This window comes from Mycothermus thermophilus (assembly GCF_041956435.1).
Source record: "Mycothermus thermophilus strain CBS 625.91 unplaced genomic scaffold VTJ04scaffold_1, whole genome shotgun sequence".
Classification (NCBI taxonomy): Eukaryota; Fungi; Ascomycota; class Sordariomycetes; order Sordariales; family Chaetomiaceae; genus Mycothermus; species Mycothermus thermophilus.
Genome location: NW_027191427.1, coordinates 2,638,598 through 2,662,476, shown reverse-complemented (window position 1 = coordinate 2,662,476; position 23,879 = coordinate 2,638,598). Strand labels below are relative to the sequence as shown.

The 23,879-nt window shown below is 56.2% G+C and overlaps 10 protein-coding genes across 10 annotated transcripts; 5 read left to right on the top strand and 5 right to left on the bottom strand.

Moving 5' to 3' along the window:
• Positions 1-790: 790 nt before the first annotated feature.
• VTJ04DRAFT_988 (uncharacterized protein) lies at positions 791-3,697 on the bottom strand (the record flags this gene model as incomplete). The annotated part of the gene is made up of 1 exon (XM_069368474.1): positions 791-3,697. The coding sequence occupies one exon, from the start codon at positions 3,695-3,697 to the stop codon at positions 791-793; it is 2,907 nt and encodes a 968-aa protein (XP_069223597.1).
• A 251-nt stretch (positions 3,698-3,948) lies between these two features.
• Positions 3,949-5,958, bottom strand: VTJ04DRAFT_987 (uncharacterized protein; the record flags this gene model as incomplete). Its single annotated transcript, XM_069368463.1, has 1 exon — positions 3,949-5,958. One exon carries the CDS (start codon positions 5,956-5,958, stop codon positions 3,949-3,951), a length of 2,010 nt encoding a protein of 669 aa, XP_069223596.1.
• Positions 5,959-7,633: 1,675 nt separating this feature from the next.
• VTJ04DRAFT_986 (uncharacterized protein) lies at positions 7,634-10,299 on the top strand (the record flags this gene model as incomplete). Its single annotated transcript, XM_069368452.1, has 2 exons — positions 7,634-8,164; positions 8,233-10,299. 2 exons carry the CDS (start codon positions 7,634-7,636, stop codon positions 10,297-10,299), a joined length of 2,598 nt encoding a protein of 865 aa, XP_069223595.1.
• A 1,018-nt stretch (positions 10,300-11,317) lies between these two features.
• On the bottom strand, positions 11,318-13,632 carry VTJ04DRAFT_985 (uncharacterized protein; the record flags this gene model as incomplete). Its single annotated transcript, XM_069368441.1, has 4 exons — positions 11,318-12,431; positions 12,490-12,912; positions 12,971-13,073; positions 13,473-13,632. 4 exons carry the CDS (start codon positions 13,630-13,632, stop codon positions 11,318-11,320), a joined length of 1,800 nt encoding a protein of 599 aa, XP_069223594.1.
• A 793-nt stretch (positions 13,633-14,425) lies between these two features.
• VTJ04DRAFT_984 (uncharacterized protein) lies at positions 14,426-15,192 on the top strand (the record flags this gene model as incomplete). Its single annotated transcript, XM_069368430.1, has 2 exons — positions 14,426-14,550; positions 14,655-15,192. The coding sequence occupies 2 exons, from the start codon at positions 14,426-14,428 to the stop codon at positions 15,190-15,192; spliced, it is 663 nt and encodes a 220-aa protein (XP_069223593.1).
• A 294-nt stretch (positions 15,193-15,486) lies between these two features.
• On the top strand, positions 15,487-17,968 carry VTJ04DRAFT_983 (uncharacterized protein; the record flags this gene model as incomplete). Its single annotated transcript, XM_069368419.1, has 2 exons — positions 15,487-15,726; positions 17,786-17,968. The coding sequence occupies 2 exons, from the start codon at positions 15,487-15,489 to the stop codon at positions 17,966-17,968; spliced, it is 423 nt and encodes a 140-aa protein (XP_069223592.1).
• Positions 17,969-17,991: 23 nt separating this feature from the next.
• VTJ04DRAFT_982 (uncharacterized protein) lies at positions 17,992-18,666 on the top strand (the record flags this gene model as incomplete). The annotated part of the gene is made up of 2 exons (XM_069368408.1): positions 17,992-18,204; positions 18,274-18,666. The coding sequence occupies 2 exons, from the start codon at positions 17,992-17,994 to the stop codon at positions 18,664-18,666; spliced, it is 606 nt and encodes a 201-aa protein (XP_069223591.1).
• Positions 18,667-19,117: 451 nt separating this feature from the next.
• Positions 19,118-20,078, bottom strand: VTJ04DRAFT_981 (uncharacterized protein; the record flags this gene model as incomplete). The annotated part of the gene is made up of 3 exons (XM_069368397.1): positions 19,118-19,211; positions 19,304-19,819; positions 19,909-20,078. 3 exons carry the CDS (start codon positions 20,076-20,078, stop codon positions 19,118-19,120), a joined length of 780 nt encoding a protein of 259 aa, XP_069223590.1.
• A 775-nt stretch (positions 20,079-20,853) lies between these two features.
• On the bottom strand, positions 20,854-21,238 carry VTJ04DRAFT_980 (uncharacterized protein; the record flags this gene model as incomplete). The annotated part of the gene is made up of 2 exons (XM_069368386.1): positions 20,854-20,942; positions 21,031-21,238. 2 exons carry the CDS (start codon positions 21,236-21,238, stop codon positions 20,854-20,856), a joined length of 297 nt encoding a protein of 98 aa, XP_069223589.1.
• Positions 21,239-21,559: 321 nt separating this feature from the next.
• On the top strand, positions 21,560-23,500 carry VTJ04DRAFT_979 (uncharacterized protein; the record flags this gene model as incomplete). Its single annotated transcript, XM_069368374.1, has 4 exons — positions 21,560-21,721; positions 21,794-22,076; positions 22,154-22,938; positions 23,003-23,500. The coding sequence occupies 4 exons, from the start codon at positions 21,560-21,562 to the stop codon at positions 23,498-23,500; spliced, it is 1,728 nt and encodes a 575-aa protein (XP_069223588.1).
• Positions 23,501-23,879: the final 379 nt, after the last annotated feature.

Genomic DNA, 23,879 nt, shown 5'->3' with positions numbered 1-23,879 from the left:
TTTCCTTCCTAGTATTACTCTCCTCTTGACCTCGCCCTATCCAGCTGTCTTCCAGCACACTAACTCCCCAATCACAACGTCATCTCCCTCTCCTTTACGGCGTGAGTTCTCCATTCCGTTACCGGTCGCTAACCACCATATCGCTTCCACCCCTCAAGCCAAGACAACATAGCTGGCGCCTCTCGCCGCGTTGATGGTGCCACGGGAGCAACTGGACAGGCGGGTGGGGAGCTAGACCAGATAAGTACACACATACCTAGTCCAGGTTTGTACATACAGTACATGTAGAAACATTTCACTTCTTGGTGAAGATCGGCGGTACTCGGAGGATCGGTTCGGCCCGCGCTCCTGTTATCACTTTTCCAATCTCGCCGAGTAGAGATGTATATCTTGTAGGAGAGTGTGTGCTGCCCTACCTAGGTAGGTAGGTAATACTCTATTATTATCTTGTTTAGTTAAAACTGTACCTACGCAAGACCTAACATTCAGACACTTTCGTTCAATCTTTGAATAAGTACTCCATTTCAATCTTGCCAAGTACCTGAGAAATAAGCAATCATCAATCATGAGACAATTTAACCCGACATGGATGTCAGAGGACTCTGTATGTATACGTTCACGTTCATGGGACCTAGTCGCGGCAGAGGAGAACAGCAATTGAACACAACCATTTTTTTCATCTCCTTACATACTTATGATGCCAGTTAACCAGAATGTGACAAACGTCTAATTATCCAAAACAAAAGCTCCAATATCAATATTACCCCTGAGCCACGCCATCCTCCCCTTGTCAACGTCGTGACCTGAACAGATCAGCGACAGTAAATCTTTTGTGCCAATTCAGATGTCTCAGTCTTGACGGTTCCCCAGCAACATCCCAATCCAATTCTGCTGTCCGCTCTTTATAAGTGGCCACTGGCAGCTCAGGAACAGGAGGTAGATCATCATAACCGGGCGCTTTGGATACCGCCCTGGTTTCCACTAGCCCCGAAGAACTAATACTCAGGGACTCCGCAATTTGTTTGAGCAGTTTCTCGCGGAAGATAACCTTCTGAAGCATATTGTGCGTCTCTTCCTCTTCTCGACGCAACTCTTCTCCTAGGGCAAGAAACGAAGGGCGCTGTTGGGTTCCCTTGCTTCTACCAACCTCGATAATAAACTGGTATTCCCTGTTCTCCCTGCTGAGATTCGCATGAGATTGCTCGAGACCCTGGCGTTTGTCCCTGCAGTCGACCATTTCCTTTAACAGCTCAGCGTGGTCCTCGTCTGTGACTGAGCCATTCTCCTCGCGGTTTGCCTTCTCTGCTGCCTTGTCAAGTCTCCGAGCACGTTGTTTCTCACGCTTCGTCTTCACTTTCCCGTTGAGAAACATAGCCTTGTACAACAAGGTAATAACTTCAGGGGTGGTATGTGCTGAATCGGATGGGCGTTTGTTTTCCCGATCTCGACGTCGCGGGTTGGCACCGCGCCTGAGAAGCAAATCCACGATATTCTCATGCCCGTTCCGTGATGCCTGGTGAAGAGCTGTGCGACCATTTTCGTCAGCGCCGTTGATGTCGACGCCTCTGTCGAGAAGTGACTGCACCAGATCCACGTACCCGTTTTGGGCGGCGGCGCGTAGCGCCACGCCGGGATCCTGTTTGCCGATGATTAACATCTCGACTAAATGGCGCGCCAGGGCGCTGTAGCCCTTGTCGCGGGCCATCTGGAAGAGCTTCCTCTTTACCGACTCTGCTAACGCTTGATCCGTTCCTTCTTTCTCCTCGTCGTTGACTTGATTCCTGTTATCGTTTTCCTTGTCTTCATCGCCGTTACCGAGACAAGAGTGAATGATCTGGTTCAAGTTTGAAATGGTCTTCTCTCTCTTGCTTTCGTCAGCCCCAGCTCGGGTGAGCTGGTGGTCGAGTTCCATTACATCGCGTTCCATGATTTGGCATTGTTCCAGAAGCGCGCTTTCTCGTTTGCGGAGGCGTTCGATCTCGCGCCTGACGTGTTCGATCTCGGTCTGGCATGCTGCCAGGCATGACTGCGCGTCCCGTTTTTCACGACGCAGGTCTTCCGCTTTGCTGGTTTTCTCAACGCCATGCTCAATCTCTTCGAGCAAAAGCTTGGCTTCGATTCCTTGGAGATGAGTTGTAGCATCAAAAGTACAAGGATTGCCAGTATCAGCCCGCCTGAGCCCGACGACAAACCGAGACTGAGATTTGGAGCCACGCACTCCCCGGATGCTCACGGCCACGCTTTCAGATCCAATGCAGGCTTCGCCCCGAGTGTGACCCCACCAGTCGGAGTAGTATTTCGTCATCTCTTCCAAAGTGGTTTCTCTGTCTGCCACCATGAGCCCACAACGGCGGTTGTTGGAAAGATCAAGGACAAGGACAAAGTCTTTTGCGTCATTCGATTTGGTTCGAAATCTACCCAAGACCTGTCGCAAGCTGCTCGTCGTCCCCTGCCTGGGTACTTCAATCAACGACCTTTCCTTATGCCAACACGAGGCGGGATCCACGGCGATCAATTCCAAACCCACGACTGAGTTCTGGATGTGATACCAAGAAGCTTGCGATATTTGGGGATTCACCGTGTGCTTGGCGTCCAGATGAAGATGAATTAGTGGTGGTGAAGGGTCATAATTGGGGATCTGGACTAGCCGTGCCCGTCTCGATATGTCCCTGAAATACCCCCGTCCAACCCCAGGAGCAGGAACAAGTGGCACCGCCACCACCGTCAACTCTCCGCGTGTTTCGTGGAAGCACCTGAGGAATCCAACCATGGCCCCGCCAGGTTCAGTATGGACTGTGAGTGGAAGACGGATAGCGCCGCCTTGGAGTTCCAGGGGAGAAGGATGTTCGACGGAGCGGATATTGCCGCAATTTGCAAAAGATGATGGTAAGGGTGCGAGCAGCGCTCCTGGAACCGGTGTCGGGATGACTTTCGGAGTCTGTTCGTCCAAATCAAGGTCCCAAGCAAAAATCGAATCGTCTCCCGTTTCCTTCATGATCTGGTCCTGTAGTCGACGAAAGGCCTTCTCTTTTTCCCCGTATATCATGGGCATAGAGACACCAAAGATACCGAGAAGACAATACGCAATGTCTTCTTGTCGTTTTGTAACCCTCTTTGCGGCCCAAGACATCCGCTGAGCAACGCTCGCTTCGTGAAGATCGGAAACGCCGATGAGGTACATGGTCGGTATTCCTGTAATCTCTTCGACCAAGTTGCAGAGTTGACCTTTCGTTCCAATAACCTCCCAATCGCGGCTGTAAAACCGCATATTCAATGGAGCGAGGAGCTCCTGAAGCGTCCAGCCTCTAGTGAACCAACGGCTTGAAGAAAAGGCGGCTCTAGTTTCGTCTTCGCTAACGCCTGACGGGACATCGGACAGGTAAGCGTAGCAGATGTTGGCGTCGCGATACCATTGGAACATGGAGTTGATGGCCTCCTGGAGTTCCACCGAATTTGTCTTGTCGATACAGCATGTGTCAATCCAGACATACTGATATCCGTCCGCCTTGGCCGTGGCGCAACAGCCGGATACTTTGGGGGGCCGCGTGGCTTCGGAATCCAGTCTCCCGTTGAGAACATCGCTGTATGAGACCTCTTCACTATCGCTGCCCCATGTATGTGACAGAATGGCATATGGTGGCGGGTCCACGTAGAAGAAGTCTTCCAACTTGAACGTGTCCACGTTCAAAAGGCGCATTGTGACGAGCAGTGTTGAGGCAAACACGAGAAGGGGGAAAACTTGAGGGGAAGGAAGAAATTCGAAAGTGATGTTGTCGGGCATCAGGGCGCTTGTATGGATCATGGCAGGTCGGGCGCAGCGGCCCCGCCCCCCGCTTTCGCGCTGCGCCACGCCTAGTTGGTGACAACAACGATTGGGCCATGCACGGAGGAGGGCTGTCCGCCGAGGCAGGTTGCAGAATCGTCGTTCTGCCTCTTGGGCTCTTATTCTCAGAACCGCACGATGGTGATGCGGCCTCTCTCGTCCTCTCCGACAACCCAACGTTCATCGCCAGCAATATGGCCCTTGGCCACAAGTTCGTCCCACATCTCATCAGGAAGATAAACCTCCTTGCTCCGAACCGGAACGACCTTTGCATTGCTGGATCGCCGCCGGGCATGCTTTGCGGCGGTCTTGGCCTGGTTGAGCGGGATGGCACCGGTGACTGCGACGGCTGGACGCATGTGTACTGAGAGCGTCTCGAGCATGAAGCAGCGACGGGCCGCGATGCGAACGCCTGCCGCGTAGTCTACCATCTCAGTGACGGTCAGGTACGGGAAATCTTCGTGTCGCCAGCAGGGCGCCCAGCCAGGCCAACGCGTTGATTGTGTGGAGACGATGGACGTGGGAATGTCAGTTCCTGCCAGGACCCATGGCCAGCATACAGAGCTCAAAATCGATGGCGATTCCTTTCTGGTATCTGCCTCCGTAGCATTATTTGCAGCTGCCACACGCTGACAGAAATTCATGTTGACGTCGCCGTCGGCGCCGCACGAGTCGACCCACATGGGACCGTAAACAGGCCCTTCGATGATGGTGGAAAGAGTCGGCAGTTGGCTGTGGTGTTCGAACTCCGTGTCCTTGATCGATGGGGAGGATTTCTCGGCGGGCTCTTCTGCTGGGGCTGTGGCTGCTGGGATAACGGGGATGCCAGTACTCTTAACAAGGTGAACGCGAGGGGGTATGAGTGAACTGTGTTGCCCATCGGCCCATCGATGCTCTTCTTCGATGAAGTACAGGTTTCGGCTATCCAGAGCGAGATTTCTGAGCCGAGGAGTAGCTCGCTGGCGGAGGCCGTAGAAGTCCAGGTCTCGCCAGGCCATGCGACGGATGACTTGTGGGCCGGCAGTCGCCGTTTCCAGAGACAGTCCATGTCCTTGACTGACTGTTGAACCTTTCTCATGTTGACCGGCAAGACTTGCCGGAGATGATGGAGCCCTGACCAGGGCCGGGCGCCGGGCACCAGTTGGGTCTTCGGAGGGACGATAAGGACTTGGTGATGAGATATCCCAGACAGCCAACTGCTCGATTGGGTCATCCTGGTAGAGGGACCGATTGGGTTGCCAGAAGTAAACAGCATAGTGAGTGGCCGTATGTGTGGAGAAGAAACGGTCGGAGCGGTTCAAAGGGAGGCCGAGGAAATGCAGCTTCCACTCAGAGCGGAACTTGACAGTCCAAGGACGCCCAGGGGAAGTCTCAGAAAGAGGACGGCGGACAACGTCGAAGGCGGTTGCAAAGTGTCGGTGAACTTCCTCCCGGTCGTTAAGTTGGTGGTACGGCAATGCCTCGGCCCACTCGAGGATGAGAACGCCTTGAGCGAGCCTGACGCGCCGGATATGTTTCGAGGATACATCGAATGGTACTGGAAGTTTGACTCCAGAGGCCAAATCGAGGACCCAATAGACATAACCGAGATGAATGCTTGATAGATCATCCTCAGTATCGTTCGCAGAGGCAGGGTACACCAATAAACCGTCTTCCTGGCTGTACCACCAAGCCGGGTCCGGGTAGTGGAAGTTGGAGGTCTTCTCGTTCAAGCGCAAGAATCGGTTCCAAGGAGCAACACTTAAAAAGGAGAATCCCCAATCAGGATGAGTGTTCTGGAGCATGTCAAGCTTTTCGATCAGATATGGTTGCCCTTTGCTCAGGTGATAGTAGCGACGGGCCACGTCGGCAAAGAGAGCAGACCAGGTGTGTGGTTGCTCAGCAAAGTCAACCAGCTCGGCCACGATATTCCGCGGCCAGGTTGCCGCTGATGATGGCATGGACGCGAGAGCCGCATCCAAGCGCAGCTCTCGGCAACGCGGGAAGTTCCTTCGGAGTAGCTGCTGGGAGATGAACTCGTCGGTGAAAGCGGCATGCCATCGGCGATTGACGGCGCGGAGGCGGACACAGTCACGCGGAGAGAGTAGGCAAGCGACCAAGAGGAAGAGGTCATGGGGCAGATTGGTGATGTCCATCGTTGTGATTGCGGTTTTGATGGTTGTGGTGGCGCATGGATGTCGACGGGAGAGTGGCTGATGGTGGAACTTCGCAAGTAAGTCGAACCCGAGTTCTTCCCAAGGAGGACTTTCCAGGTTTTGATCTTCCGTAAGGCAACAACCTGGAAGGGAAATGCGTTTCAGAACCGGGTCGAACAAGAACAACGAATGTTCTTTGGAAAGCTGCCACAACACGGTTGGTCCTTCCAGCCAAACGCTCCACGTCCTCGGCGTGACTCACGAGATAAGCTGGGAGAACTTGAGAAGGACCGACCTGGGAAACAGCTTGGCCGGAAGATAAATGTCCCAAAATAACGACACTTTTGATTCTGATGAATTTCAAGAGTGTGTTTGAGTCTTGTCATTGGCCATTGTGATGGCCCTGAGTTCATGAAAGAGAAGCGGAGATTCGGGGAAGTGACCGGGGCACTTCGTCACCGAGGCGATCAACCCTAACCCCCTGACTTGCTTGTAAGTGCTGGTCCCTGCTGTTTATACCTGCGCTCGAACGAGTTCTTGGGCTATTACTTGGTAACAGTTGGGGCCGATGTCTTTTGAAGAAGGCTGCCTCAACTGGAAATGACGGTCAGAGTTGAGTTCCTTGATGGCACGCCCACTTTGGGTTGAACAACCAGGTAGGTACGTACCATACGGTATCAGGTAGTTACCTGAGATGCTCGCCTATCTCTCGCGGGCATATACGGAACACCTAGTTTCTAAATGGCCAAGTAGTTGTAGGTACTTATTTTTCATGCCCATGCAATCTTTGCTTGTCATCGCCGATTCTTCCTTCACGGAGACAATCAGCCTCAGTCAACCGCCCGGCGGACCCCCCGATCGGCTCCGGGTCCCGGAGCAAAGTCCGAGACGGCATGACCCGACCCCGCCTTGACCCGACCTCCGTCAGATGCAGCAGTTCCCATTTCTCCACCCCCCTTGTTCCACTTCACTTTCTTGTTGGGATTTCACATTGTCCACCTCATGCATGCCCGCTCGCCCCAACTCCACCCGGCCTTCGGGAGACCCACCCTCCCGCTTTTCTCTCCTCCTTTCCGTCCGCTCTCCCCACGATCCCCTTCTCCTGTCATCATCTTGGCAAAAGCCAAGCAGCAGCCAGCCAGTCCAACCCAGCTCCAGCCTTGGCATATGCAACTCCTGGACTCGACGAAATCCACCATCTCTTGGCCTTTGCATCTTGTAGATCGCCTGCATCTCCTGTCGCTTGTCTCTGTCGCGATCCGCGTCTCGGTCGGACGCTCTCCGGCGCCTTGTCAGCCTCACGCTTGCCCTCTGCCTGCGTCGGATCCCTTGTTCTTCCACACCCCCTGTCGCCGCTGGCCGCGCTCCGTCTGAACTTCCGGCCTGTTTGTGCGTCTCACCCAACCCTGCTTCAGCGACACACACACGCAACCACGACGCGGAACACCCCGACAAATTTCTCCGTCTTCCTCCTCTCGCCATTTCCCCTTCTTGCCTCCCGCCTTGGTCAGAACCCGACGCTTGATCCCGCTTCCCCGTCTCGCCGACGCCGCTGCCCGATCCGCCCCCTAGCCAAGCACACACGAGCAAACGGTCCCGCGTTCTCCCACACGCCCAACACGCTCCCCCGCATCTGCCTGCGTCCGGTCGTCTTCCGCCGCTGCACCCAGCATAGATGGGCTTCTCCAGGAAGCCAGCCGACAACCGCGCCGCCGATACAACACCTGCCTCCGCCTCTACATCCACTCCGGACGGGCCTTCATCGAGCAACAGCAGCAATCACAGCTTCTCGTTCTTGTCCCGTTTCGCTTCTCTGTCTCTCCGCTCCCGTGCCCGCTACATCCACGACTTCCATATCCGCCCCGCCGAGCCCCATCGCAGATATGCTGCCGGTGACGAAGTCCAAGGCGCCGTCGTCTTGACGGTTGTCAAGCCAGTGCGCATCACCCACCTCGTCGTGTCCCTCCATGGCTATATGCGCGTCTCCAAAGGCCCCAGCCTGTCAGCGAATGACCAAACTTTCGACCCCGACGATCCAATAGCCAAGTCTCGTCGCGGCTCCCGTTCAAAGAACGCCGTCAACGGCTATGTCCGGTTGTTCCAGGATGAGCAGGTTCTGAGCGGGGACGGGAGGCTCGACCCGGGTCGTTACGAGTTTAATTTTAACCTTCTCTTTCCCACCGAGGGGCTCCCAAGCAGCATTGATGTATGTCAAAGTGCCAGCACCAGACCAAGCGAATCACAATGACGCAAACTGACCTCTGACGGGCACAGTTCGAGCGAGGGACAATATCCTACCTAATAACGGCGACGTTGACCCGCCCGCCATCCATCGGCGCAAAGGTACCGCCAAGGACAACCTGCGAACGTAAAATCTACCTTGTTGAGAGACTCGACATTGGGTCAATCACTCCACCACGCCCGAGTACAATCTACCTCGAACCCATTTCCAAGAGGCCGAGAAAGAAGCGGCAGCAATCGGTGGTTAGCCTCGAGAAAACCCCGTCCGCGGTCCCTGTCACTCCCACAACTGAAACTAGTACGCCAGCTCCCGATCCTGAGCCTCCCAGAGCTCAGGAGAACTCGACCGATGGTTCACTCTCGGTGATAGGGGAGGACCCAGAACAGGAGCCGCCAGGGGAGCGGCGGCGCCCACGGAGCGAAGCCAGGAGCGTGAGCGGCGACAGTGTTGCGAGCGTGAGCACGGGTCATAGTCGATCTGGCGATGCTGGCCATGTCCGCGCCACAACGCCCTCTGTGAGCGGGAAGAAAACCCCAGCTGTGAAGGAGAGAACCATAACCGCTACGATCGAGCTCCTCAAAGGGGGCTGCCTTCAGGGCGACACAATACCAATCAAAATATCCGTTCAGCATATCAAAAGGATAAAAAGCATGCATGGTGTCATCGTCACGCTTTACAGATTAGGACGCATCGATTCGGCGCCGCCGGCGCTCTCCAAAGACCAGGCAGATCCAGACACCCGGCAGGCGGAGAAGGAGGAGTATTACCCCAGGTCGAAGACGGGCCTGGGTGGTCTCTCGCTGTCGTCAGCAGGTTCATGCAGTGTATACCGAAAAGATCTGTCTCAGACTTTCGCGCCACTCATCATCGACCCGGATACGCTGTCGGCCACCTTGACGACATCTGTTCGCGTCCCCGAAGACGTCTTTCCTACCATTAAGAACACTCCTTACGACATGATCTCATTTAATTACCTAATTGAGGTAATCGTGGACCTCGGCGGAAAGTTGGCAACCCAAATTCAGGCAGGCAAGCCATCAGGCGCCAGGATCAGCCCCGTCACTGGACCTCTCGGCCTATCCGGCACCTACGACGGCAGCACCGGCCCCCTGACTTCTTGGAGCACGAGCATTATCGACACGGACCGGTTGAGACGTCAAAAGGGTGTCATTCGCGCTGTGTTTGAGATCACCGTTGGTACAACCGACAGCAGCCGGGTCCGAGGCAAAGCTAAAGCGAAGGCGGCCCCCTCCTTGCGTGCTTCGCCATCCCAGGAGTCTGCAACCAATACCGGAGGCAAGAGAACGCGGCGTGTCATCAGTCCCGAGGACCAGGATACCTTCGTTCCGGCAGTCGAGAGTTATCCACAGACGTACACTCCTCCGCCTGAGGCCCAGCTTCCCCAGCCTTACCCGTACTGGGACACTCCGCCGCAGCAACCCCCTGCGCCGCATTATATCCCTCCTCCAGAAATACCCGACGAAAGCACACTGACAGAAAAGGAGCGCATCCGCCGCGCCGAAGAACGGCTCCTCCCAAGCCAGCCACCATCGGCACCTCCTATCGCAGGACCATCATCCAGCTCCCTCCTCCCAAACGGAGAAAACATCTACGATGCCGAAGACCAACCACCCCCCGTAATTCCCGGCCCCTCGTCATCCGCAGAAACCGACCCCCTAGCCGCCGCCTCCGCACCAACCCTTGAAGACCTTACCCCTCTACCCCTGGCCCCAGGTCCGACGGAGGACAAGCTCGAGCGGGAACGGCGCCGCTTGCTCGCCGAGGCGAGCGCCCCGCCCGAGTTTCCCGAGGACTATGACAGTGGGGCAGGCCCGTCGGCGCCGCCGCCGCCGCCGCTGTCGCAGGATGATTTCGCTCCTTCCGCCCCGAGGGAGGAGGATCTGCTACCTTCCGCGCCGGTGTTGGATGAAGATGACGAGGCGGGCATTTATGGAGCCGGGTACGCGTATCCCTCCGCGCCTGCGAGCGCGGCGGGTGTGGTGGTGGAGGGAATCGGGATGACGGAGGGAAGAAGACAGCCGGGATCGGTGTTGGGGAGGGAGCAGGTGGAGGAGCCTTTGCCGAGGTATGAGCAGTGATCTGATCGAAGTTTAGAAGGTTGGGCGGGATTGTTGCGGGTTAGACATAGGGTGTTTGGATTCATGGTTGGGTTATTTGGCATGGAAAATTTTGGATACCTGGTGGATTTATTTAGCTTGGGGCATATTGAGCACATTTTGTGTTATGTTTATGATATACCTATTTTTGGTTTCTTCTCATTTTATTTTGTTCTTGATTTTATTTTTCACGTTTATTGTCTTTTTCTAAGAGCATGAACATGACGGCATGACTGGCGGCGGTTGGCGATTTGGGGTTGATGTGTTGGTGTTGCGGTAGTGCATTAGATTTTGGTTTACCTCCATAGGTTTTACGGATGAGAGGTAGTACGTGGTGTTTGGAATGACAACACTGCATTTGTGCAGTATTTCGTCAATCAGATACCTACAGGTACTTTGGATTAAGTCCTCAGGACTGACGGGTTCTCGATAGTACAAGCAGTGAGAGAGGTATTGTTTGTGCATTTTTCTTGCCCAGTCGAGACACTGCATCGCAACATGATGAGGCGCCCAGCTCTGAACCGAAGGTGATATTCAGTTTTGACAACTCTCTGGGTTGGGAGTCCATGGATTCCGGAACTTGAATTTTGATTGAATGAGGAGTTATCATGCTTATATTATATAGTTCCCGATCATCGTTGTCCAAAGTTATACATCGTTATCATGGTCGTGATCATCAATCATGCATCATTACACCCCCCCTTTCCCGATCCATATATATACCTAGTAACCTAGTTCCCAACCAGCTTCAAGCAGCCTGTCATGACCGTGGTATCTCCTCCATAAAATGACCGTCCGTCCTAGCTCCATTCAGATGAAAAAGATAAACCTGAAAACGAGTGGTAGGGGTATCGATCCTCTATGCAAACGGATGAGAGAGAAAACTGTAGAAACCAGCCCAAGAGAACGTCTCGTAATCCCGTAACCTGAAGCAACCGATCCAAAGTCGAAGGAATTAAATTAGACAAGACAGTCGTCAAGTCCGGACACCGAAACATCCTCAGGATGAACCACCACTCGGCCGTAGGAATCCTTCATCGCCGCCGGGCAACTCCGCCGGCGGACGCGGCCCGCCGTTCAGTTCTGCCGGCCCTTCGGAAGAACGATGGCTGCTCAGCGGAGGACGCAGTCTCGGCGGAGGAGCCAGAGGCGGAGTCGGGGTCGACCCGTCCAGTTCGGCCCACCAAACGCGTTCCCTGGCTGGGCTGCGCGGGCGTTGCTGCTGTTGTCCCTCTTGGGGATGGTGTTGGTTGGTGCCGTCTTCTCGGTATTGGTAGGAGCCGTAGTCCTTCCCCTGGTTGTCAAAGCCATAATACCCCTCTACTCCTTCTCCTCCTCCATCGCTGGAATACCCTCCATCCCCACTACCAGGTGGCGGAGTTAACCCGTGCTGCTTCTTAAAATTGAACACCGCGGTCGTCGGGCTGGGGGTGCCCACCAGCGTGGTAAACCCCGAGCTGTTCCTTTGGTGGTGGCTGCGCGGCGGGTATAAGCTGTTCTGAGACTGCTGGGCTGAGGAGTGATGGCGGTGATGGCCGCCGCCGCCGTGCGTGTACGGCCCCAGCTGCTGCTGCTGCTGCTGCTGTTGTGACGGGGTGGAGGAGCTCGCGTTGCTGACGGCCCTCGACCGCGCAGCGGTGCTGCTGCCACTGGTGGTATTGTAATCGGGGATGTATGCGCCAGCAGTTGGGGGGTGGAATTGGGTGTCGTGATGGGCGGGGGAGGTGGGTGCGAAGTGTGGTAGGATGCGCGGGAGCGTGGGTTGTCTCTGGTCCATGGACGACGGCATGGTTCCTGGGGCATGACAACGGGCGTCGAAGGACGGGGGAGGATCGTTCTGGCTGTGACGGCGGCGGCTGCGGCGTCGGATGGAGAGCACGATGAAGCCGGCGAGGAGGATGGCGAGGATGCTGCTCCCGGCTGCGATGCCGGCGATGGCGGGAGTGGAAAGCGAGTCGGAATCGTTGGTGGAGGATGGGGTGGTTGAAGGACTGGATGTGGGGGGAGCGGCAGGAGCCTGGCTGGCCGTGCTGGTGAGCGTCATTATGGTTGGCGTTTGGGATGTGATGGTTAGTGTGGAGGTGACGATGATGGTTGTCTCGGCTTCGAGAACACTGCGGTTTGTTAGCAAACTGTCGGGAAGACTGTTGTTATACATCTAGCTGGGCATACTTTGTAATTGTGTGGTAGATGGTGGTCAGCTCGGTCGAAGTGGTGTGAATGGTGATGAAGGTGGAGGTTGTGGTCGTGATGTCGATGGTTGTCGTAACATAGGCGGTGACAACAGACGCATCTTGTCGTCGTTTGACGGACGCTGCATCTGAGAGATCTTCTTCATCTTCCTCGGCCTCTTCCGCTGTGCCGGAGGTTTGCCTGGCCGCAATGCTCGGGGGTTGAGTGGCGGCGACTCGCCGCTGGAGAGCGGTCACCGTCGTCCATATCACATCCGTCTGGGTTGCTGCCGTCGAAATGGTGACGGCAACTGTCGAGATAATTGTTGATGTCTCGATCTCGGCCACAACAATAGTGACCCGCTGTGTTACAGTATAGGTCTGGGTCTCTGAGATGGTGGATGTGACGGTCGTAGGTTCTTCTCTGCTGGCTGGTCAGTATTTTTCACATCACTCGTCCCCCTTTCATTCTGGCCACTTACACAGGAGGCAAACACTTTCCGTCAGGGGAACATGTCTGCCCGACAGGACAGCAACCCGTCCCGCAGCACACCTTGCCTTCGTCGCAGCAATGCTTGCTCTCTCCTATGCAACAAGTCCCGCAACGCGGACAGAAGTCGACCGTGTTCCCGAAGCAATAGTTGGAGCCATTCGAGGTACACTCTCTCCGACTGAGAGTGACCCCCCGTGGCCAGAGGCCGGAGAGGGCCTTGATTCCGGGGAGAGGATCAGACCAGTCTCTCTCATGTTGTTGTATGTCAAGTGTCGAGTTCAGCCCCAAGCCGGTCGGGTTGGCCTGGACAAGGCTGAGGCTGACAGCCCATGAGGCGAGGACGACGACAGCCGGTTGGCCCCAAGAAGGAATCATCACGGTGATCGGTTCATCATGCCCCTAGCTAGGCATCCAGGTACAAAGGACTACGGCCGGGAAAGGCACCCGGGGATCTGGATATGGCGTTGGCCCCGGGGATGCGGCTTATTTACTCTGCTTACACCTCTCCGCAATGTTCACCGCGTACGTACGGAGGGACAACAAGACGTGGCGGTAGGGCAGACCACCCGCATACACCGACATCTCAGCTCCGCAGCACCGCCAGAGCGGGCAGGCTGCAAGCCCACATGCGGAGCGGGCCAATGGCGCCATCTGCGGCGGAGAGGAAAGGGCGTCATTGGAAAGCATGGAGACCAAGAACAGCAGATTCAACGCAAGATTTCGGGACTTGGTCTGGTTTCTCGCGCAAAGCCTTCCCGGACTTGACCAGTTGTTGCTTAGGGCGGCGCATATCGTTACCCCGCGGACGCTGTCGGGAGGATTTGTTGGCAGAGATTGCGGTGCAAGTGGGTGGTCGGCAATCTCAGTCAGCACCTAAAATGAGGAGGTTGGGCTGGAGCGTTGGGCAGGTCTGGGAGCTAAGCCGCAAGAAATTCTACCTAGGGAGTTGACACTCGACAACAATAGGGGATAACCCTGTTTGTGCCTGAGAGATTGTCGGAACTGGGTCATCTCGGAAGTCCAATGGATGTCCAGACATACGGAAGGAGTTCCCAGAGGTTTGGATCAAGCTGCGTCAAATGCTACCTGATTGATGTGCCTCGATGCTGCCTTCCGCCCATCGGGAGCAGCATGCACTTTCCGCCTAAGGAGCCCAGCTCGCCTACCACAAGAGGAGATGTGGGGCTACGGAGGAAACCCCCACCCCACCAAGAAAGTGAAGAAGGTGCTCCAAGCCGCAAGTGCCCCGCGTCAAGCTTGCCGTCGCCGAACTGCCAGTTCAGGTCCTTGGTCAACAGACGCGATATCCGGGTCCAAGAATCGGGCTCTTGCTTTGCAGTTGCATCTGCATCTGCAAAGGAATCTGGAGATAAACACCTCAGCGCGCAGAGCACCGGCTCCAAGCAACAAGTTAAACACCCTACTTTCTCACGTCGCCATCACCATGGACATCGACGATATCCTCCGCGAGGTTGACCCGACCTTCCACTCGATACCGCAGGAGAAACGCGATCTCCAGGAGTTGACGCGCGCCTGGGTGGCCGAGAGATCAGCCCCTGAACTCCTCCCGTACGCATCTTAGGCCGTGGGCTCTTTCGTCTTTTCTACCTCCTCTCTCTCTCCAATGGGAAGATTTCGACATCGCCTGGCTAATCCATTGGCTCCTCCTCCAGCTGGCCATCCAATGGCTTCTTCGAACGCATCAACGACAACATCAAGCGCCAGATTGAGCGCGTCGAGGAGATGACGGGCGACATGGACCCCAAGACAAACTTCGCCCTCATTGTCATCCAGACCGAGCTCGAGCGCTATCGCTACATCGTCCGCAGTTACCTTCGCGCCCGCCTCGCAAAGATCGACCGCCACGCCCTGCATTACCTCTCGACCGACGACCTGCGTTCCCGCATGTCCGACGTCGAACTGGCCTACGCCACCCGCCACCAAGCCCTGCTACACAATCATTACCTGTCTTCCTTCCTGTCGTCGTTCCCGCCCAACCTCCAGAACCTCAACGACTCGGCCGGCATCAACATGGTGGAAACCCCGGACCTGGACACCGCTGTCTTTGTTCGCCTGCTCCGCGATACTTCGGTCACAGCAAACGGCGTCAAAGAGGACAACAGGGTGGACGTTGGGGCGGATGATATCTTGATCTTGCGGTGGTCCGACGCAAAGCCGCTTGTGGAATCAGGGAGTGCCGAGCTGGTGTGAAGTTATGACGGCAACTACTCTGATGCCCTCCGGCCGAATTGGGCCCTCCCTAGGAGGGGACCGCAACCGTGGATGAACCTACTAAGTAGGAATATCTGCCGGCGATCCGGTTCTTGAGAGAGATCCCGCGAGGGCTGGGTGGCCCAATAACTTGGGCAATCATCAAAAGGCCGTCAGCGGCTGTGACATCTCCAATCCTGGATCCGGGTCCCTTGACGCCAGAAACCATCCAGGTTGCTCCAGCTTTAAATTCATCATCCAAGCATCCAATGGCTGAGGCCAGAGCTTCTCAGCATGCGTCCTCGCGGATCGGGCCGCAACCTCGAATTCCCGAACACTGCGTCAGCGCTAAGCCCATGTCCCGAAGGCATGAACGCAGGAACATTCTGGGTCTTGCAGGTAAACTGCATCTTCGAGTCCGTTGCATCATGGTTCGCATTCGACAACACTCCGGAAGCCGTGGAAGCACCGGTGGATGACTGCTCAACAGTGCCGGCCCAACCCTGGCATCCGCTGATCGGGACAGGGAGATATGTCAGTCTGTGATCGACCTCGACCTTGGAGAGTTCCAGCGGGATCCATGATCAGCTGGTCGGTTGGGTGGAGTATGGTTTAATTACCAACGCTAGCATTGACAGCTCCCCGCCAACCTTTCATGGGTTTCCGCTGTGCTGGACTTCACTTGTTGGGTGGCGGTCGTCGCATGACACACGCGACGCAGGAAAATTCTGCTGGTTTCTCCCCTTCAATTCACCTGGCTCCTGTCCGGCGCATTCACCGCGCCACAGTATATGCACAGTGTCGAGGTTGTTGGTCTGCCACGTCGCTGTTGACCCAGCAGGGCATTGACCAAGCGTGGGCCTCAGGTCATGATGTGGCACTGTGACCGGCACAAACACACAGAGGCGGTCGGCAGCAGACCTCGACACTTCGTATTGGCGCAGAGGTTGCATTCTGCCGGTTTTCTAAGCTACGGAGTTCCAATCACACAGATTCGAAATGCGAAGAATTCATCAATCCGCTACAAGGAGCACAACATCAATGTGAAAGCCGCAACTCCCCTCGAACGCCGTAACTACGCTGCCCACTGATCGACGGCCCAGCGAAAGGGCCCGACGTTTCGAACTCTGTCTTCCCAGCTGAAACGCTAGGCGCTCGCCTGGTGGTGTCCAGGGTGCCATTGGATCGGCCTCTGTCCTTGGCGTCTCGGCGGGGAATCGGCAAGCCCAGCGACGGTGGCTTGGCCCTGTATTAGTATTTCCACCTCAACAAACGCCAGCTCAATGCGTCCAGCAAGCCTCTGATGCTCCCGGGGTTGCTTTCAGGGAAAGGAATATGAAAAACAAGTCGGGAAGCATAAAAAACATAGTGAGAGTGATATCTGACTGAGTTTTGTTCCTCCCCACCCAGAATGTCCGTCCCACTTCGTATCGTGATTCTCTCTGAGGGTTCTGGATGTTTCTGCGCTCTCTGCTTGGCTGTGGTGCGGGCAGCAGCCCACTTCATCGACTGCCCACGGTCACACCAAGCGAGCGATGACATCGTGTTTGCCAGGGGGTGGCCCTACTTGGCGCACGGTCAGACCCGTCCTCCCCGTGCCGTCCAGCAACGCGTCGCCAAGCCGCCCTCGTTGCCCTGGCCTGACTTCCACCCGGGCCGGGTGGCTTGTCGCGTTGCTGATTGGTGCCCAGACTGATCGGACGGCCAGATCGGGAAAAACCACCACAACCCGTCGCGCTTCCAAAATTGCCCTTCCTGCACGCGCGCCGCAGGGGACGAACCTGGGGAAAAAAAAGAAAAGCAACAACAAGAGCTTAGCTTTTCCTCGTCACAGGAAAGGTCAAACGGCCCTGCGTCTGGTCAGGCAACTGCGCGGTTGTAAGGGAGAAGGAGAAAGCGAAGACGAGGCAGCCGAGGACGACAGGAATAGGAAAGGGAGAATACTCTATGTACAAGTGAGGTCTTGCTGCAGCTTGGCCTGAGTCTCGGCTGCCCTGATCCATCGTTTCCCTCGTTCCGTCCAGAGTGGCGCCAATGTGACGGCGGGTTTTTGTCTTGCTTTCCACACCTCTCTCTCGCTCTCCCTTGGCCCTCGTGTTTTGCGACTGGTGTTAGGCTGTGAGTTAAACATTGGAACACAGTGTGACGAATTTCTAGCCCACAGTCCGCGGAGTCCCAAGTCCGCATGTTTCGTCACTCGGAGACCATCAGATCAACACAACACACACAATGGGTGGACTCGAGCCCAGGGCTCACAACAAACAAGATGAGGACACATCGGACTGCCCTGGAAACTGTCTGCCCACTGGCTGGCTCGACGGATGGATGCATGGATTGTAGAGGTGGAAAGTGGACACAGACCTGGTCCATGGTCCAGCCTTCGCTTGCTGTGTGGGCTGGTGGGTGTGCCGCGGGAAACAGATCGCGGGCAGGGGAGGAGGGTAGGGGTCAGGGGTGCCGGTGACCAGGGCGGCCCTGGCGAAGAGAACAGCAGGCGCTTCAACCCACTTTTGCCCGAACCTCAGGCCGGGTTGGCCGATAGGCGACGGGATCCCAGAGTTTATATAGGAATGCGTCCACCCTCCTCGGAAAGCATGCCATGCCCTCCCTCCCTCTTGTTTTGACTCGACCAGCCCATATAAGTAATTCTTGTGTGTCCAGACTCTCTCTCGTTCGCCCTCTCGTGTATCATACTACTACACCTCGACGCTCGTTGAAGCAGACGTTCGCTCGCTTTCACAGCAAATATCTTCACCACCAAGAAGTAATATCTTAATATCTTAAACAACAACCGCCAAAATGCGTTTCACCACCTTCTTCCTTGCCGCGGGCGTCGCCCTTGCCAACGCCCAGACGACCACCACCAACCAGGCCGCCACCACGGTTGACGCTGCCACGGCTGCTCAGACCTCGGCCCTCAATGCCATCGTGAAGTGCGTCGAGGCCTGCCCTGCCGACGACGTCAACTGCCAGGCCAAGTGCATTGCTGTGCCTTCCCCCAACGACGCTCAGGTAAGCTCTCTCTTCTTCTCTTACATTATGGAGATGGAACCAACGCAGATGCTAACCAATCCTCCCAAGGTCAACGCCACCACCGACTGCGTCGCCAAGTGCCCTCAGGGCAACGGCTCCCCGGCCGAGACGGAGAAGTACGCCCAGTGCGTCGCCGACTGCATTGGCAAGCACTACTACACTCCCACCCTCGGCACCCCGTCGCCCACCGGCGGTGCTTCGAGCGGCAACGGCGGCAACAACAACGGCAACAACGGCAGCGGCAACAACGGCAACGGCGACAGCAGCAGCGGCAGCGGTGACAACAACAGCGAGGGCAACGGCGACAACACCGAAGGCAACGACGCTACCGAGACCGGCTCCGGCTCTGAGGCGGAGGCTACCAACGCCGCCTCGGCCATGGGTGTTGCTGGCGGCCTCGTCGGCCTGGTCGGCTTCGTTGCCGGTGTTCTGGCTCTCTAAATTCTAATAGGGGGGAAGTCTAGGGCAATGGAATGAATGGGGTTGATCGATGATAGGGGTTGGTTGGTTGTTTGCTTCTTGATGATGGGTTAGGGGTGGATTGTTTTGTTTTCGTAATGTCTTTTTGTGATGAAAAACGGGGGGCAACGTGAATGTAATTCAGATGGGATGAAGGAGCAGTTGGGTTGATAGGGTTACGTCAAATGTCAATCCAAGGCCGTCATCCGAATGTTTCGTCTCGACAAAGACCTCCTGAGTGTGGTGAAACATGCAGGTGCAAACATTGACCAGCAGAGACCTCGGTATGTCTTGCCCCAGTACGCATTTCACATTCACGTTATGGCGCTGCTGCGTGATCGTTGGCTTGCATTTTCGATGATGAAGATGTGACCAGACATCTTGATCCGTTATTTTTGTTCTTCGGGTCTTTTGAGTTTCTAGGGAGACGACTTCAAGGCCTCCGCGGCTTCACCTCCTCGATCTCTGTCACCCACGGCAAGTTGAGACGCCTCATCTCAACCGCGAGCTGGAAAAGATAGTCCAAACTGTTCGGATAATGACATAAATCAGCATCTCATCTCTTCACCAAAACCGACCGCATCTCCGCTCGCGCGCGCAACAACGTGTTCCAACTCACCTCTCGCACTGCGTCTTCGCCTTGTGAACGGTTTCGCCCCAAACATAGACGCCGTGGCGACGGACCAAGACGGCGTACGTGTCCGGATACTTCTCCATGGCCTCCTCGAGGTACTCGGTGAGGTCCTCCTCGTGGGCCGTGTTCTCGATCACCGGGATGACGAGCGTGTCATGGTAGCCCAGGTTGCCCGTCTTTCCCGGCCCGCGGCCGAAGCCCTTGATCTGCTCGATGTTGTTGATGCGGAACTCGCGACTGTTGCCGTCCGCCTCGAGCAGCAGCGTCACCAGCACCGCCCACTGCGAGTGCGTGTGGATGCAGCACCCGGCGCCGCGGCGCGTGAAGGCGGCGAGGAAGAGGGGCGTGCACTGGCTCGGCCGCCCGTTCGGGGGGCTGCGGAGGTAGACGCGCTGTCGCCGGTCCGGGAGGGCTTTTTGGGCTTCGAGGGAGAGAACGTACATGTCGGACGGCTTCATGAGTTCCTTTTGCACGCCCGAGGGGGCGATGTAGACGAGGTCACTGCCATAGGGTTGGTTAGTACCTATTACGGGCAACTAATTTGCGGCGCCCATATTGGTGCTTGAACATCATCGAGCAAGCGCACATACTCGTCGCGGATGGAAGCACCGCCGCCGGTGCCGGTGACCCAGCCGAGCGTCCAAAACTTTGCGCATAGCGAAGGGATCAGGTTCGCCGGGTGGTTAGGGTCGTCGGACTGGACGAGGTGGTCATTGTTATTGTCGGTGGTGGTATTGTCGTTGTTGGTGGTGGTCGCCATCGTGGAGAAGGATGAATGTCGACTTCAATGCCAATCAATGTCTATATTTTTTCGGGGCCGGGGGGCCAATTGGCGGGGGTTGCTCCGTCCGGGTACCTATGCTCCGTTCTGATTCGGAGCGCCGCAACTCGGACAATGATCCGGGAAACGGGGCCGGCGACTCGGCGTTCACCTAGGTCCCCCTCTGTTTGCTGATGATCCTGTGGCTTGTACGCAGATCCAATCTCGTCGGCCGAGTTCCACAGGGTGTCGTAAGTCCTACTATCCGGCAGATGATATTTGAGCTGCGGCAGTTTTTTCCTCACAATGAGGCTATTTGGGGGTAAATTGACGACAGGGAAAACGGTTTTGATCGGAGGGGTTTCCCGAGCCGATTGTGTCGGGCTTGGCATGCCGAGCCGATGCAGATGCGGCCACCTTTGCATCAGACTCCGGCATTGGCCGCGGCCAAAGAGTTACGGCGAGCACCTTAGCTGCAGTTTAACGCCTGTCGACTTGCTCGATTAGACGGGAGCTAGCAATCGTGGGATGTAACAGTCCGGAAGTGCGTAAGCTCGATCCAGTTCCAGTTCCAGTTTGTTGCTACTGATTGTGGCCTATCTTCCACGTGTCTCTTGTTCGTCCATCAACGTTGCGTCGTGGAACCAACCGATCGATCCATCCACCAGTCCATGAGAAGCAGAGCAGCCCAATGGGGGGTCTCGACGGTGCCTGAGACGAACACCTTCATGCGCCCGGCTTGTCTTTCAAGGTTGCTAGCCCATTGTGTTTTGTTTCAAGTGAACTCAGTGAAATATTTCCATGCCCCGCTGACTCGGGCTAGCTTGGCGTCTTCGGGCGCTGAGACCTTGGACAACGCCAAGCCTGGGCAAGGACGGGAATCAGGGAGATGTTTGTCCTCTTAGAGAACCAATTTTGTCAATATTCGCCCTTCTCAATGAGCAAAAGAGACACCCAGCAAGGACTAAACACTGAAGCAATCCACAAGCCATGATCCAGATGCCCTTTTGGGGTTCGCATGAGCCGTTGTTGAACCGTGAAGCATCCAATGCGTGCGGCGCTGTCCAATGAAGTTCGAAGGTTCCAACGGGTTCGACGGCCGGGTGCTGTTTGGTCTGACCAGGCCCCCGGCCCCGGACCATTGGCCCCATTGGCTCCATTGGCTCCAGTGGGCTCCCCGCAGTCAGCAGTGCCGTTGTCAGGAAAGTGGAAAGTGGAAAAGCTCACAAGTTTCGGCATCCTGATAAAGAACACGTTGTCCGAAAATCGAGGCCCGGCTTCAACCTTCAAATTCACCCACTCCAGCTGCCAAACCATCACTGCTGGCTTCTTTCCCTTTCCTCGAGCTCCGGGAGCGACATCCAATTGACTGACAAATCCCATCCCCCATCCAATTGGCAGCCCTTCCTCTTCCTCCATCGACTCCTTGTACTTCGTCTCTGCACTGCGATTCATCGTGACGGGTGCTCCGCTTTGCAACCATGAAGTTCAACGTCGCCGCTGCTGCTGCCGGCGCCGCCTTCCTGGTCGGCGGCGTCAGCGCCGAGGACCAGAAGGTGGTCAAGGACGAGTCTTCGAGCTCCAGCTCCTCCTCGGTTGCTGAGTCCTCCACTGCCTCCATCCCGCCGCTCCCGACCTTCACGGTGAGTTCCCCTTCTGATGTAGAAAAAACTCCGTTTCTCAATGTACAGCGTGCTGACGCCCACTCCCAACAGCCCAGCAACATCAAGGCCCCGTTCCTTGAGCAGTTCACCGACGACTGGGAGACGCGGTGGAAGCCCTCTCACGCCAAGAAGGATACCAAGGGCTCCGAGGAGGAATGGGCGTACGTCGGCGAGTGGGCGGTCGAGGAGCCCATCGTCTACAAGGGCATGGAGGGCGACAAGGGCCTCGTGGTCAAGAATGCCGCTGCCCACCACGCCATCTCAGCCAAGTTCCCCAAGAAGATTGACCCCAAGGGCAAGACCCTGGTGGTTCAGTATGAGGTCAAGCTGCAGGGTGAGTTTCCTCTCGCCAAAATCCTCATGTCGCGGTTTCTGGTGTCTCTTCGATGGCTAACATAACCCATTTTGCAGGCGGTCTTGAGTGCGGTGGTGCCTACCTGAAGCTGCTCCGGGAGAATAAGGCTCTCCACCAGGAGGAGTTCTCCAACGCGACCCCCTACGTCATCATGTTCGGCCCCGACAAGTGCGGCCACACCAACAAGGTGCACTTCATCTTCAACCACAAGAACCCCAAGACGGGCGAGTATGAGGAGAAGCACCTCAGCAACGCCCCGACCGCCAAGATTGTCAAGACGACCGAGCTGTACACGCTCATCGTCCACCCCAACAACACCTTCATCATCCAGCAGAATGGCGAGAACGTCAAGGAGGGCAGCCTCCTTGAGGACTTCCAGCCCCCCGTCAACCCGCCCAAGGAGATTGACGACCCCAAGGACAAGAAGCCTGATGACTGGGTTGATGAGGCCAAGATCCCCGACCCGGATGCCAAGAAGCCCGACGACTGGGACGAGGACGCTCCGTATGAGATCGTCGACGAGGAGGCCACCATGCCCGAGGACTGGCTCGTCGACGAGCCCACGACCATCCCTGACCCCGAGGCTGAGAAGCCGGATGACTGGGATGACGAGGAGGACGGCGACTGGATCCCGCCCACCATCCCCAACCCCAAGTGCGCCGAGGTTTCTGGTTGCGGCCCGTGGACCAAGCCCATGAAGAAGAACCCCAACTACAAGGGCAAGTGGACGCCGCCCCTCATTGACAACCCCGCCTACAAGGGCCCCTGGAAGCCGCGCCAGATCAAGAACCCCAACTACTTTGAGGACAAGACCCCGTCCAACTTTGAGCCCATGGGTGCTGTAAGTTACAATCAAGTTACCTTTCGTCTCTGAAGAGCCCTGTTCTGACGCTCTTGTTCCACAGGTTGGTTTCGAGATCTGGACCATGCAGAACAACATCATGTTCGACAACATCTACATTGGCCACTCGGTTGAGGATGCCAAGAAGTTCGCCGAGGAGACCTTCTTCAAGAAGCACCCCGTTGAGAAGGCGCTCGCCGAGGCCGACCAGCCCAAGTTCGAGCCCGCGAAGCCCGAGTCTCCCAACGACCTCAAGTTCCTCGACGACCCCAAGAAGTACATCACTGAGAAGCTTGACCTCTTCCTGACCATCGCCAAGAAGAACCCCATTGAGGCCGTCCGGTTCGTTCCCGAGATTGCTGGCGGTCTTGCTGCCATCCTCGTCACCGTCATTGCCCTCGTCGTCGGCCTCCTGGGCGTTGGCTCTGCTCCGGCCCCGGCTGCCAAGAAGGAGAAGGCCGATGAGAAGGACAAGGCCAAGGACAAGGACGCCAAGGCCTCGACCACCGGCGCCGACACCGGCAAGGAGGCCACCAAGCGCACCACCCGCAGCCAGTCGTAGATATCACGGGGGATCAGGGGGTGGTCGTAGTGAGGATGGGGAACTAGGGTTATAGGAGGGATGGATTATTGTTATCATGAAAGTAGTCTGAGATCTGGGGTGTGGCTTGTTGGGCGTGGTTCGTTTGCTTCCTTCTGCGTATTTCTGGTATTCGGAGTCTCAGGGCAACACAATTGTATTCTAGGAACAAAAATTCATGGGCGTTAGCTTTGAGCGGCTTCGTCACTGATTATGGTTTTGTGTGAACGGAATGTTCCATGGGTTCAATGCCATCTGAGAGACCTGGCAGTATTTGGCATCAACAAGCAAACGTGTCCGATCCAGCAGACGTTGGATGAGTCCCGTGATCCAACGGCCCAAGCCCAAACAAGGCAAGCCG